This window comes from Coregonus lavaretus (genome assembly GCF_964263955.1).
Source record: "Coregonus lavaretus genome assembly, chromosome: 4".
Taxonomy (NCBI): domain Eukaryota; kingdom Metazoa; phylum Chordata; class Actinopteri; order Salmoniformes; family Salmonidae; genus Coregonus; species Coregonus lavaretus.
In genome coordinates, this window is record NC_139991.1 from 62353744 (window position 1) to 62369648 (window position 15905).

Below are 15905 nucleotides of genomic sequence, written 5' to 3' on the forward strand. Positions count from 1 at the left end.
GCAACCCTTCACCTGGACCCCAGCAGCCGACAAAGCCTTCAGTACCCTCAAGGTGAGGTTCACCTCCGCTCCCATCCTCCAGATGCCTGATGTGGACCGGCAATTCATTGTGGAGGTGGACGCCTCGGATGTGGGAGTTGGTGCTGTGATTTCTCAGTGGGCTGCGGAGGATAGGAAGCTCCATCCCTGTGCCTTTTTCTCACGTCGGTTGTCCCCCTCTGAGTGCAATTACGACATAGGGAACCGTGAGCTGCTGGCTGTGAAGCTTGCCTTGGAGGAGTGGCGTCACTGGCTGGAGGGGTCCACCATTCCATTTCTCGTTTGGACCGATCATAAGAACTTGGAGTACATCCGCACGGCCAAACGGTTGAACTCCAGGCAGTCCCGCTGGGCCCTGTTCTTCACCAGGTTTAATTTCACTCTGTCATACCGGCCTGGATCACGCAACACCAAGCCAGACGCCCTCTCCCGTCAATTCCAGAAGGATGACACCCCCTCCAAGGACCCTGTGTCGATTCTGCCAAGTCCCTGCATCGTTGCAGCTCTGACCTGGGCTGTTGAGGAACAGGTGCTGGAGGCTCTCCGTAACCAGCCAGGTCCCAGCACTTGCCCAGCTGACCGCCTTTTTGTCCCCGAAGACCTGAGGTCCCAGGTCGTTCAGTGGGGACATGACTCCCGCCTAGCTTGTCACCCTGGCTCCACCCGCACTTACAACCTGCTCGCCCAGAGGTTCTGGTGGCCCTCTCTGAGAAGGGATGTACGGGAATTCGTCCAAGCCTGCCCCATCTGCAACCAACACAAGTCGTCCTGCCAGCCCCCAGCCGGATTTCTGCAGCCCCTGCCTGTGCCCAGACGTCCCTGGTCTCACATCGCCCTTGACTTTGTCACGGGGCTGCCCCCTTCAAGTGGCATGACCGTCATTCTCACCATTGTTGACCGTTTCAGCAAGATGGCACACTTCATTCCCCTCCCCAAGCTCCCAACCGCCAAGGAGACCGCCCAGGTGGTCCTGGAACACGTCTTCCGGATCCACGGACTGCCTAAGGATGTAGTTTCTGACCGTGGTCCACAATTCTCCTCCGCTTTTTGGAAGGAGTTCTGTCACCTGCTGGGAGCCACAGTCAGTCTGACTTCCGGATTCCATCCCCAATCCAATGGGCAGTCAGAGCGGGCTAATCAGGAGCTCGAGAAGGCACTGCGATGCATGACTTCACGCAACCCCCACTCCTGGTCGCAGCAATTGACATGGGTGGAGTACGCACACAATTCTCTGACCTGCTCTGCCATCGGTATGTCCCCTTTCCAATGTGTTTATGGATACCAGCCTCCTCTATTTGCCAGCCAGGAAGAGGAGGTTACTTGCCCATCTGCACTTGCTTTTGCCCGTCGATGTCGCCGCACCTGGTCACAAGCCCGAGCCACACTCCTCAGATCCGTTGCCAGCTACACTACCGGGGCCAACCGTCGGAGAATTCCTGCTCCCACCTACCATGTTGGTCAAAGGGTGTGGTTGTCATCGAAGAACCTGCCACTCAGGGTGGAGTCGCAGAAGCTGGCACCTCGGTTCATTGGCCCATTCCCTATCATAAGAGTGATTAGCCCAACTGCTGTCCGGCTCCAACTGCCTAATTCCCTGAGGGTGCACCCCACTTTCCATGTGTCTAAGATTAAGCCCATCCATGAGAGTCCGCTGGTCCCTGCTGCGCCTTGTCCTCCTCCTCCACGGCTCGTCGATGGTGGTCTGGTTTACACCGTCCGCCGCCTGCTTCGGTCCAGACGGAGGGGTAGGGGTCTCCAGTACCTCATTGACTGGGAGGGCTATGGACCTGAGGAAAGGACCTGGGTGCCAGCTAGTCGGATTGTGGATAGGACTCTCATCACCGCTTTCCACCAACGGCATCCTGATCAACCTGCAATCCGTAGGGGCCGCCCCAGAGGGGTCCCTAACCGTCCTGCCCGCTCGGCTTCCTGTCCTGTGCCTGATCCTGTCTCGGGACCTGTCCCATCTCCCGACCACGGCCCTCCGGCTTCCTCCGAGGATGAGGACGTTCACTCGGACCGTTCGGAGGAGTTCTAGCCCTCCTCCGGCTCCCCTCCTCCCGCCCGGCGTGGTGTTGCTCTTGGGACTTCTGGGGCCGTCCCTTGGGGGGGGGGTTCTGTCATGAGCCTCTCACTCCACCGGGTTACCACCTTAATTTTCTTCCACTCTGCTCACCACTCTCTCTACTCAGCCTAACTAGCTCCACCTGTCCCTGCTCTGCTCTGCTCTAATTACTCTGCCAGCTGCGCTGCATTACCCACTACCTCTCCCAGTATTTAAGGCCCTGTCTTTCAGCTCTCCGGTGTCAGATCGTCTGCAAAGCTCACACCCGGAACCTGTTTGCTCGCGCTTCTGGCTCACCCTGGTTTTGTGACCCCGGACCTGCCTGATTTTTGGATACTCTTCTGCCCCAGGAGATCCAGACCTGCTTCTGCCATAACGACTCCTGACTACTCTTCAATCCCGGTAACTCTGACCAGCCTTCTGCCTTGCTACTACGTATTTTGGATTTCCCTTGAACTGTACTGCTGCCTTGTTTCATTCCGCCCTGTTGTGTCTGTGTCTCCCCCCCCCAGGACTTCTGGACCACCCACCACCGGCTTCATAGGACGCATCGCTGCCACTGGGGGGGGCACAGACCCAGCACATTGGACGGGATCCCTGTTACCCCTGGAGCCTTCATTCACTCCCTACTTCCCTTTTCCCTTAAGTTTTAATAAACTTTCTGGTGTGACGCAATTGTGGTCCTCTGGTCGTCTGTCTGAACCGTGACAAATACAAATAAAATCCTGCAATTCGTATGATATGCTACAAATTCCATATAGTCCAATATTTTACGAATCCCGTTCAACCTTTTTAATATTAAATTCCATTCTATCCTCATCATATGCCATTGAATTTGGATATCAAATCCTTATCAAAAGCCTATTACAGGAAGACACGTCTTTTACATTATATAACAAACCTAACACTTCACTCCCCTCCTATCCTAATCATATCCCAATGTATTTGGATATTAAATCCTTATCAAAAGCCTATCAAAGGAAGAAAAGTGTCTTACCTCTGAAAATTAACAATTTAGCATTCTAGTATGGCTAACAGCAGAGCAACGTGTCTTTGACACTCTCACAGTGACAGATTGGTTTGTTCATTTAAATGTGCGGATGAGCATGTCTATAGTTTATGAACTACTGAGTGTAGTGCTGAGAGTTGTCTGTTAGATTTGCTTTGGGACAGATAAGTCTATGCTTACTGTGACACAGGGATCCACAACCTGGTAATCCGTCTGTATAACTATACAGTGAGGAAAAAAGTATTTGATCCCCTGCTGATTTTGTACGTTTGCCCACTGACAAAGAAATGATCAGTCTATAATTTTAATGGTAGGTTTATTTGAAAAAGTGAGAGACAGAATAACAACAAATAAAATCCAGAAAAACACATGTCAAAAAAGTTATACATTGATTTGCATTTTAATGAGGGAAATAAGTATTTGACCCCCTCTCAATCAGAAAGATTTCTGGCTCCCAGGTGTCTTTTATACAGGTAATGAGCTGAGATTAGGAGCACACTCTTAAAGGGAGTGCGTAATCTCAGCTTGTTACCTGTATAAAGGACACCTGTCCACAGAAGCAATCAATCAATCAGATTCCAAACTCTCCACCATGACCAAGACCAAAGAGCTCTCCAAGGATGTCAGGGACAAGATTGTAGACCTACACAAGGCTGGAATGGGCTACAGACCATCGCCAAGCAGGTTGGTGAGAAGGTGACAACAGTTGGTACGATTATTCACAAATGGAAGAAACACAAAATAATTGTCAATATCCCTCGGCCTGGGGCTCCATGTAAGATCTCACCTCGTGGAGTTGCAATGATCATGAGAACGGTGAGGAATCAGCCCAGAACTACACGGGAGGATCTTGTCAATGATCTCAAGGCAGATGGGACCATAGTCACCAAGAAAACAATTGGTAACACACTACGCCGTGAAGGACTGAAATCCTGCAGCGCCCTCAAGGTCCCCCTGCTCAAGAAAGCACATATACAGGCCCGTCTGTAGTTTGCCAATGAACATCTGAATGATTCAGAGGAGAACTGGGTGAAAGTGTTGTGGTCAGATGAGACCAAAATCAAGCTCTTTGGCATCAACTCAACTCGCCGTGTTTGGAGGAGGAGGAATGCTGCCTATGACCCCAAGAACACCATCACCACCGTCAAACATGGAGGTGGAAACATTATGCTTTGGGGGTGTTTTTCTGCTAAGGGGACAGGACAACTTCACCGCATCAAAGGGACGATGGACGGGGCCATGTACCGTCAAATCTTGGGTGAGAACCTCCTTCCCTCAGCGGGGCATTGAAAACGGGTTGTGGATGAGTATTCAAGCATTACAATGACCCAAAACACACGGCCAAGGCAATAAAGGAGTGGCTCAAGAAGAAGCACATTAAGGTCCTGGAGTGGCCTAGCCAGTCTCCAGACCTTAATCCCATAGAAAATATGTGGAGGGAGCTGAAGGTTCGAGTTGCCAAACGTCAGCCTCGAAACCTTAATGACTTGGAGAAGATCTGCAAAGAGGAGTGGAACAAAATCCCTCCTGAGATGTGTGCAAACCTGGTGGCCAACTACAAGAAATGTCTGACCTCTGTGATTGCCAACAAGGGTTTTGCCACCAAGTACTAAGTCATGTTTTGCAGAGGGGTCAAATACGTATTTCCCTCATTAAAATGCAAATCAATTTATAACATTTTTGACATGCGTTTTTCTGGATTATTTTGTTGTTATTCTGTCTCTCACTGTTAAAATAAACCTACCATTAAAATTATAGACTGATCATGTCTTGTCAGTGGGCAAACGTTCAAAATCAGCAGGGGATCAAATACTTTTTTCCCTCACTTTATATACCTCCTTATATATGTCCAAGACATGCTCTTATTCTCTCATTCTTCCCTCTTCAATTCTCTCTCTCAATCTCTCTCCTTATTTCTCCTTTTTTATTATGAACTTTTATTTAATCAGGGAAGCTCAATTGAGACCAGGGTCTCATCTTCAATGGTGCCCTGAGGACATAAAATAAAATATAAAACTACAAGATATAAGATAAAATAACAAGATACAATAACACGTACATTACATTAGAATGTCACAAACATCCCAGCCATCATAAACAAATTATTAAAGTCAATCAATGAACACAATTGCACACCTCGGTGAACTCATTTATCATCAGGGTTTTAAACTGCCCTAGTGGCACAAGGGAATGCAAATGTCATTCATTTTGTAAGGGATTCCAAAAATGTGGAGCGTGTGGGGGAAAATTAGAGAATTGTCTATTGTTATTTGTTAGTGTTTGTTTTACTGCGACCACAGCATGTGACACATTCCGTGTTTTTACTATCTGTAGGAACTCAGCAGATAGGTAAGTCGGAAGCTTGTATAGTAGAGCTTTGTAAACAAAAAGGAAGTAATGAAGTGATTTATGGGACTTTAATGTGGATAAGCCAACCTTTTGATACAGGATGCAGTGATGCGTATTAAAACTATCCCCTGTGATAGCGAAGGGCGCTATGGTAAAAGGCATCCAAAGGTTTAAGAGTAGTGGCTGCTCCATTCCAATAAAAGGTGTCACCATTGTCAAGAACTGGCAGGAAAGTTGACTGCACAATCTGCCTCCTGCTGTATTGGGAGAGTCATGATCTATTCCTATAAAATAAGCCTACTTTAAATCTCTGCTTCTTAACTAGCTCGTCCATATGTTTTTTAAACGTAAAATTATTATAAATCTAAAAGCCCAGATATTCATAGGCGGGAACCTGCTCGATGAAAGAACCATCCAATGCATAAATGTGTAAGCCATCTGAAATATTTCTATGGAAATTAGAAAACAGCGTACATTTAGTTTTTCATTTGTAATCAACAAGGACTTTCTGCAAGGTGAAAATCAGATTGCAGCTCCAACATAGCCTGGTCAGCCCTAGGGGCAATAGTGTATACATAACAGTGTCATCTGCATACAGATGAATGTTACAGGTTTTTGCAGATAGACCAATATTATTTATGTAAATATTAAAGAAGACAGGTCCCAAAATGACCCCTGCGGGCCACCTTTATTAATATCTGACAGATATGCAAGATTCCTGGACGAGGCCCATTTCAGACAACCTTTGAATGAGTAGGGGATGGTCGACAGTGTTTCAGGAGGGGGTCGCAGTTCCGGAGCGACCCACTAGATGTCATCCTCCGACAACCTTAGGCACCTCCTCACTCACAGTCTGGACTAATCATTATATTATTGGTGTCACCTGTGTCTACCTGTTCACCTGTGTATTTATGCCCTCACTTCCCTGTGTTCCCTTGCTCAGTTTTCTCTGCTAGTTTCTCTATGTCCAGCAATACTATGCAGTGTTTGATCGGAGACCTATGAACAGGTACTTGAGAAGTATTCTCCCCATTTCGTTATTTGTTTCAGTCTTAGGTAGTATTTCATATTTTGGCTGTCAGACGGTTTTTGGAGACTTATTTGCTCCGCCTTTCTTTTATCGTGATAAGTCCGTTATTTTGTATTCTGGCTTCAGGACCACCAGTAAAGATCCTTGTTTCACCATCTCTGCCTACTGCCTACTGTATACCCTGCACCACACCTGGGTCACACCTCACACCAACCCTTACACAACAGTATCAAAGACCTTGGATAGATCTATAAATATGGCATCACATTGATTCCTATGATCTAAGCAATTACATATATAATTTAAGACAAGCGTAGCTGCTGAAAGAGTGCTATGTCCAGGTGTAAAAACAGACTGGCGCCGTCATTCACATCGACGGGACTGTACTGGAGCAGGTCAAAAGCTTGAAGTTCCTCAGTGTCCACATCACTAAGGACCAATCATGGTCCAAACACACCAACACAGTCACGAAGAGGGCATGACAATGCCTATTCTCCCTCAGCAGGCTGAAAAGATTTGGCATGGGACCTCAGATCCTCAGAAGGTTCTGCAGCTGCACTATCGAGAGCATCCTGACTGGTTGCATCACCGCTTGGTATGGCAACTGCTCGGCATCTGACCACAATGTGCTGCAGAGGGTAGTGCGTACGGCCCAGCACATCACTGGGCCTGAGCTTCCTGCCATCCAGGACCTCTATACCAGGCGGTGTCAGAAGAAGCGGTACCGGAGCACTAAGTCTGGGACCAAAAGGCTCCTTAACAGCTTCTACCCCCAAGCCATAAGACTGCTGAACAGTTCATCAAATGGCTACCCAGACTATTTCTATTGACCCCCTTATTTTATTATTATTTATTTCAAATAATTGCACTGACTCTCTTGCACAGGCTCGATGTATACTCACTGGACTCTAACCACACATTCACACATATTATACTGACACTCCAACACACACACACACACACACACACACACACACAAAACACACACACACATGCATATTGCCGCCACACACACACACACAGTCAATTTAAATTAATTCATTAGGCCATAATCTATGGATTTCACGACTGGGAATACAGTAATGCATTTGTTGGTCACAGATACCTTTAAAAAATGGGCCTCACAATGGGCCTTAGGATCTCGTCACGGTATCTTTGTACATTCAAATTTCCATCGATAAAATGCAATTGTGTTTGTTGTCTGTAGCTTATACCTGTCCATTCCATAACCCCACCACCACCATGGGTTGCTCTGTTCACAACGTTGACATCAGCAAACCCCTCGCCCACATAACGCTATACACGTGGTCTGCAGTTGTGAGGCCAGTTGGACATACTTCCAAATTCTCTAAAACGACGTTGGAGGTGGCTTATGGTAGAGAAATGAACATTAAAAACAACCGCTCTGGTGGACATGCCAATTGCACACTTTGTGTTGTGTGACATTTTAGAGTGAGTGGCCTTTTTTTCACCACTCTCAGATACACAATTCATAAAGTATGTTAACTTTGCTTTTCTAACCAGAGTAAGACATCTATTTCTCAAATGTCCGAAGGACTGCCAGTCAGAGGTATAATCAGTCAATCTAGCCTTAGCCCAAGCTAAGTTTCTTACATTAAATATTTCAGACAATGAATGTGTGAACCATGGGTTAGATCTGTATTTTACCCTTAATCTCTTATATGGGGCATGCTTATCTGCAGCAGAGTTAAACAGAGAAGTTAAACATTTACGGGGCCTTATCCGAATCAGAGATAGAGGACACACCCTCCCAATCATGCAACCCCAGGTCATACAGGAAATGTTGCTCATTGAAAGTTCTGAATGTGTCTTTGTAATAATGCGTGGATACAATTTTGGTAGCTTAGTATCTGTAATGCAGGCAATTGGACAATGGTCACTGTGGTCACTGTGGTCCTCTGTAGCTCAGCTGGTAGAGCATGGCGCTTGTAACGCCAAGGTAGTGGGTTCGATCCCCGGGACCACCCATACACAAAAAAAATGTATGCACGCATGACTGTAAGTCGCTTTGGATAAAAGCGTCTGCTAAATGGCATATTATTACTGAGCTCGTTAGCAAAGATTCCATTGGCTGTATACTTATGAGGTGCATTTGTCAGAATGCTATCCAAAATAGTTGATTTTTCAGGGTGGTTTAGTTATCAGTAGAGTTACATTTTGTTCAGTACAAATATCTTTCAGTCTATCTCATACTGGAATCAACCAATCCAGCTTAAGTGCATCCAATATTAATAATTCAGATTTAGCATAGTTAGACATCAAGTCAGACAATTTTCTAAGAGCAATTGGGAGGGTCGAGGGAGTGTGATAAACTCCCACTAACATAACCCTGCCTTACACAGGAAGCGGCACAGGTCCTAATCCAGGCACTTGTCATCTCCCGTCTGGATTACTGCAACTCGCTGTTGGCTGGGCTCCCTGCCTGTGCCATTAAACCCCTACAACTCATCCAGAATGCCGCAGCCCGTCTGGTGTTCAACCTTCCCAAGTTCTCTCACGTCACCCCCCTCCTCCGCACACTCCACTGGCTTCCAGTTGAAGCTCGCATCCGTTACAAGACCATGGTGCTTGCCTATGGAGCAGTGAGGGGAACGGCACCTCCGTACCTTCAGGCTCTGATCAGTCCCTACACCCAAACGAGGGCATTGCGTTCATCCACCTCTGGCCTGCTGGCTCCCCTTCCTCTGCGGAAGCATAGTTCCCGCTCAGCCCAGTCAAAACTGTTCGCTGCTCTGGCACCCCAATGGTGGAACAAGCTCCCTCACGACGCCAGGACAGCGGAGGCACTCACCACCTTCCGGAGACATTTGAAACCCCACCTCTTTATGGAATACCTGGGATAGGATGAAGTAATCCTTCTGCCCCCCCCCCAAAAAAAAAAATAAAAAAAATAATAATGATTTTTTTTTTTTTTTTTTTTATTGTAAAGTGGTTAACCCACTGGCTATAGGGTGAATGCACCAATTTGTAAGTCGCTCTGGATAAGAGCGTCTGCTAAATGACTTAAATGTTAAATGTTATAAGTTTGGCATTATTACCAAGGCCCACATTTAAGACTATAAATTCAAATTGCTTGGGGACAGAGATGGTAATACACACAGCAACATTCAAGTTGTCCTTTATGATTATGGTGACACCCCAATCTGCCAGCTCTGTCATTATGTCCATTCAAAGACATTATGTCCATTCAAAGACACATCATAGTCTGGCACAGACTTTTTTAACCAAGTCTCAGTAATGATCAAAATGTATGCGTTAGTTTGAGGAGCCAGTTAAAATGTTGTCTGGACCTATGGCAGTCTCTATGGGGGTGCCACAGGGTTCAATTCTTGGGCCGACTCTTTTCTCCGTGTATATCAATGATGTTGCTCTTGCTGCTGGTGACTCTCAGATCCACCTCTACGCAGACGACACCATTTTGTATACATCTGGCCATTCATTGGACACTGTGTTAACAAACCTCCAAACGAGCTTCAATGCCATACAACACTCCTTCAGTAGCCTCCAACTGCTTTTAAACACTAGTAAAACTAAATGCATGCTCTTCAATCGAACGCTGCTGGCACCCGCCCACCCGACTAGAATCACTACTCTCGACGGGTCTGACCTAGAGTATGTGGACAACTACAAATACCTAGGTGTCTGGTTAGACTGTAAACTCTCCTTCCAGACTCACATTAAGCATATCCAATCCAAAGTTAAATCTAGAATCAGCTTCCTATTTCGCAACAAAGCCTCCTTCACTCATGCTGCCAAACATTCCCTCGTAAAACTGACTATCCTACCGATCCTTGACTTCAGCGATGTCATTTACAAAATAGCCTCCAACACTCTACTCAGCAAATTGGATGTAGTCTATCACAGTGCCATCCGTTTTGTCACCAAAGCCCCATATACTACCCACCACTGTGACCTGTACGCTCTTTTTGGCTGGTCCTCACTACATATTCGTCGCCAAACCCACTGGCTCCAGGCCATCTATAAATCACTGCTAGGCAAATCCCCGCCTTATCTTAGCTCATTGGTCACCATAGCAACACCCACCCATAGTATGTGTTCCAGCAGGTATATCTCACTGGTCATCCCCAAAGCCAACACCTCCTTCGGCCGCCATTCCTTCCAGTTCTCTGCTGCCAATGACTGGAACGAATTGCAAAAATGTCTGAAGCTGGAGACTCTTATCTCCCTCACTAACTTTAAGCATATGTTGTCAGAGCACCTTACCGATCACTGCACCTGTACACAGCCCATCTGAAATTAGCCCACCCAACTACCTCATCCCCATATTGTTATTTATTTTGCTCATTTGCACCCCAGTATCTCTATTTGCACATCATCTCTTGCACATCTATCATTCCAGTGTTAATACTAATTGTAATTATTTTGCACTATGGCCTATTTATTGCCTTACCTCCATAACTTGCAACATTTGCACACAGTGTATATATATATTTTTTTTCTGTTGTATTTTTGACTTTATGTTTTGTTTTACCTCATATGTAACTCTGTGTTGTTGTTTTTTATTGCACTGCTTTGCTTTATCTTGGCCAGGTTGCAGTTGTAAATGAGAACTTGTTCTCAACTGGCTCACCTGGTTAAATAAAGGTGAAATAAAATAAATAAAATAAAATAAGATACATTTTCTAAATCAAACTTCTGACATTTACATGAATCAGTCGAAGGCCACAGTTGCAGGATTTCAGATCAGACGGAGTCTCTAATACAAACATGCTATGTTCAGTAGGTAGCTCTCTATATGAAATAGCTATGGGGTTGGCTTGAAATGGAATAGATACAAGATTGCTTAGAACTGTGCCATTTGGTCTATGCCTCAAATGAGGATGTGGATTAATACAAGACTCGATGAGGGTTACCTGTTTCGGGCAAGGACTGATATCCCATCACTTTTTTAGTACCTTTTCAATGTTACCACTCTGCATCAAAGCTCCTCTCCTATTCGGGTGCAGGCCGTCCCATTTTACGAACTGCGGTCGCTCCCAAAACAGGCTCTGTGGTGAAGTGGAGTTGAAGAGATGTTCCGCGCCAAGACATTGGTGAACTCATTAACGAGGCTCTCCTTCCGCTTCAGCTCATCGGATAGCCGGCGAACGTCCTTCTGAAGCCGCCTGTTATCATCCATCATCCGGTCACACCAAATACACTTTTTACAGACATACCCATTTTCCATATGCGCTCGGTCTTCCACTCTGTCCCTCTGGTTAATTAGTGAATATTTCACAGCAGTAGCATTGGACACTCAATGGTTGGGCATTGAAATCCATTGGCTAGCCGTCGGTAGCCATTAAGGTTAATGCTAAAAAGCAGGCTAGCCACAGCTAGCAGCGCTAGGTTGAAGTTTAAAAAGTCCAGTAAGGTGGTGCGTTCTGTGAACAGCTAAAATAGGCAACAAAAACAAACAAAAAGAAGAGTGCTGGACCTGTACAGGCCGTCGGTCAATACACTCAAGTAAATCAAATATAAAATAGCCTATAATGAGGATAAAATAGCTCACAGACGAGTTTAACTACTCGCTCCATCACTCGCTCTAAACACAACTTGCTACACGTCATCCCAGAATGCACTCAGCAGTGCATCATAACAAGAGGCCGAATGAGTACATCATCGGCCTGTTGCAGCAGCGCAGCTGCAATGTGTATAATGTACACTCCGACAAGTTTGAGAAAGGGCTGAGAGGCATTAAGGTGACTCCACTAATGATATCAGCAGGTACAGGCCAGAGCAGCAGAGGCGTGAAGGAGAATGTTTCGGGTGAGAGGGAACATTTCCCATTCAATTATGTTGTGCTCCTTTGAATACTCTTTTCGCTCTCTCCCTCCCCCTCTATCTCTCTCTCTCTCTCTCTCTCTCTCTCTCTCTCTCTCTCTCTCTCTCTCTCTCTCTCTCTCTCTCTCTCTCTCTCTCTCTCTCTCTCTCTCTCCCTCTCTCTCTCTCCCTCTCTCTATGTAGTACGTAGATGGATACGTAGTCAAGTTTGTGTTTCATATCTCCTTCTCTCATCTGTATTATCACCTGCGTTCTCAGCCACCGTCATAGAAGCTTTTTCATTTCATGTTCCTTGTTTTTTTGCAGCTCAGATAATGTTATCTACAGTTAAGGTGTAAAGTTCAACATGCAATCTAATTGCCATTCATTTCTCCCACTTTGGTTTTTCAATACAAATCTGCTAGGGTATATGCAGTGCTGCATTTTAATCATGAGGAGTGGAGAAGAAAACAATGTTTGTTTTCCGGAGCTCTTGTTTCTCAGGAGATGGATGATCCAGAAGATTGGTGAAATTAAATGTATGTTGCATTCTGGGACACATTTTATTAATAGTGTTCCACACCGAATTATTCTTATTTTAGTGCGGCTTGGCAGATATACTTTGTAAGAGAGTAAAATCTATATAAAGCTAAGGTAGTCATAATAAAAAGCATTTCAAAACCTATTAGCTCTGGAGTTTTTTATTTTGATTACCAACCCAATAAAATTGTAGAGGAGGAAAGAGAGAGGGAGTGAGAGAGAATGGAGAGAGAGAAAGGAAATAACCTGTCTTTGTTGTGGATGAATAAGAACACTGTTGGAGTGCTTGAGGATATAAATGGCTGTGTTTCTTCTATTCTAATGCAGACACTTGAGAATATGGTCCCCGTCCCCTTCATGTTGAGTGTGTGTGTGTGCTTACAAGCTCGCTTGTCTGTGTGTTTGTGCCTCTGTCTGTGTGTGTGTGTGTTTGTGCCTCTGTCTGTGTGTGTGTGTATGTGTGTGTGTGTGTGTGTGTGTGTGTGTGTGTGTGTGTGTGTGTGTGTGTGTGTGTGCGTGCGTGTGCGTGTGTGTGTACGTGTGCGTGTGTATAGTATGACTCACCGTCCAGCCCCCTCCGTCTGTGGTCATGTCACAGTAGACCTGGAAGCCGGAGGGGTAGTGAGTGGGAAACACAGAGTAGATGCCATCCTCCCTCTGTCCATTAGCATACAGATCACCACAGTCACGAGGACGAGAGCCTAGAGAGAGATACATAGAGAGAGAGAGAGAGAGAGAGAGAGAGAGAGAGAGAGAGAGAGAGAGAGAGAGAGAGAGAGAGAGAGAGAGAGAGATACAGAGAGAGAGAGAGAGAGAGACAGAGCAAGAGAGAGGGAGAGATACAGAGAGAGAGGGAGATACAGAGAGAGAGAGGGAAAGAGAGAGAGAGAGAGAGAGAGAGAGAGAGAGAGAGAGAGAGAGAGAGAGAGAGAGAGAGAGAGAGAGAGAGAGAGATGCAGAAGGGAAGAGAGAAAGAAAAAGAAGAGAAACAAAAGCTCTCAGTCTGAATTCCAGCTGGTAAGTAAAACAAGTGGCTAAAACATTATGTAAGCATAAACAAAGAAAAATGACAGAGATGAGGAGAACATTCCACTCATACTGTGGGCATATCTAACCCTCCCTTGACAGAGAGGAAAAGGGAGATAATGGGGACTCCTTGGGTGGTGAGAGAGAGAGAGAGAGAGAGGGAGAGGGAGAGAGAGGGGGAGGAGGTTTGAGTATAGTATTTGTGTGACAGAGACAGAGGAATCAGTAGGTTTGGGTATAGTATTTGTGTGACAGAGACAGAGGAATCAGTAGGTTTGGATATAGTATTTGTGTGACAGAGACAGAGGAATCAGTAGATTTGGGTATAGTATTTGTGTGACAGAGACAGAAGAATCAGTAGGTTTGGGTATAGTATTTGTGTGACAGAGACAGAGGAATCAGTAGGTTTGGGTATAGTATTTGTGTGACAGAGACAGAGGAATCAGTAGGTTTGGGTATAGTATTTGTGTGACAGAGACAGAGGAATCAGTAGGTTTGGGTATAGTATTTGTGTGACAGAGACAGAGGAATCAGTAGGTTTGGGTATAGTATTTGTGTGACAGAGACAGAGGAATCAGTTGGTTTGGGTATAGTATTTGTGTGACAAAGACATAGGAATCAGTAGGTTTGGGTATAGTATTTGTGTGACAGAGACAGAGGAATCAGTAGGTTTGGATATAGTATTTGTGTGACAGAGACAGAGGAATCAGTAGATTTGGGTATAGTATTTGTGTGACAGAGACAGAGGAATCAGTATGTTGGGGTATAGTATTTGTGTGACAGAGACAGAGGAATCAGTAGGTTTGGGTATAGTATTTGGGTGACAGAGACAGAGGAATCAGTAGGTTTGGGTATAGTATTTGTGTGACAGAGACAGAGGAATCAGTAGGTTTGGGTATAGTATTTGTGTGACAGAGACAGAGGAATCAGTAGGTTTGGGTATAGTATTTGTGTGACAGAGACAGAGGAATCAGTAGGTTTGGGTATATGTGCCACAGAGGGGTGTGGATATGTGTGGGTTCCTCTCTGCGCTCGTGGGAATTCTGTGATGATGAGCCCTGTATAGATTATGCATGCCAGCTTTCAGTGGGTCAAACCCCAGAATTTAAAGCAGCGAGAAAGCAGCCACAGGGCCCAAACACTACTTCTGGAGAGAAGACACTTTAGAGAGATCCCTCTTCTCTTAACAATCTCTCGCCCCTCGCCCCCCTCCACCCCCTCCTGTGTGTACAGACATTTGACAAATGTTTGCTCCCAAAATTGGGTTGTTTTTGGAGCTTGTTGTTTAGAGTTATGGCACAATTTGTCATGACGATCAACCTCAGATTCAGTAGCAGAATTGCTTTTCTACAGATAATCTATACTGAACAAAAATATAAACGGAACATGTAAAGTGTTGGTCCCATGTTTCATGAACTGAAATAAAAGATCCCCAAAATTTTCCATACGCACAAAAAGCTTATTTCTCACAAATTTGTTTACATCCCTGTTAGTTAGCATTTCTCCTTTGCCAAGTTAATCCATCCACATGACAGGTGTGGCATATGAAGAAGCTGATTACACAGCATGATCATTACACAGGTGCAACTTGTGCTGGGGACAATAAATAGCAATCACTGGCCACTTTAAGAAATGGAACACTAGTCACTTTAATAATGTTTACATATCTTGCATTACTCATCTCATATGTATATACTGTATTCTATAATATTCTACTGTATCTTAGTCCATGCCGCTCTGTCATTGGTCGTCCATATATGTAAATATTCTTAATTCCATTCCTTACTTAGATTTGTGTGTATTGGGTATATGTTGTGAAATTGTTAGATATTACTTGTTAGATATTACTGCACTGTCGGAGCTAGAAGCACAAGCATTTAGCTACACCCGCAATAACATCTGCTAAACACGTGTATGTGACAAATGACATTTGATTTGATTTGATAAAAGGCCACTCTAAAATGTGCAGTTTTGTCACACAACACAATGCAACAGATGTCTCATCTGTAACTCAGTAAAATGTTGCGTTTATATTTTAGTTCAGTGTATATATACAGTATGTG

General features: G+C 45.1%; 1 protein-coding gene across 1 annotated transcript in view; it reads right to left on the minus strand.

Moving 5' to 3' along the window:
* Positions 1–15905, minus strand: part of LOC311127504 (fibrinogen C domain-containing protein 1-B-like) — a gene marked incomplete at its 3' end in the record, with an annotated part of 349982 nt that overhangs the window by 264755 nt on the left and 69322 nt on the right. Inside the window, exon 5 of the mRNA XM_084159327.1 lies at positions 13381–13517. Coding sequence (XP_084015453.1) covers positions 13381–13517 — 137 coding nt within the window. The remainder of the gene's footprint in view (positions 1–13380; positions 13518–15905) is intronic.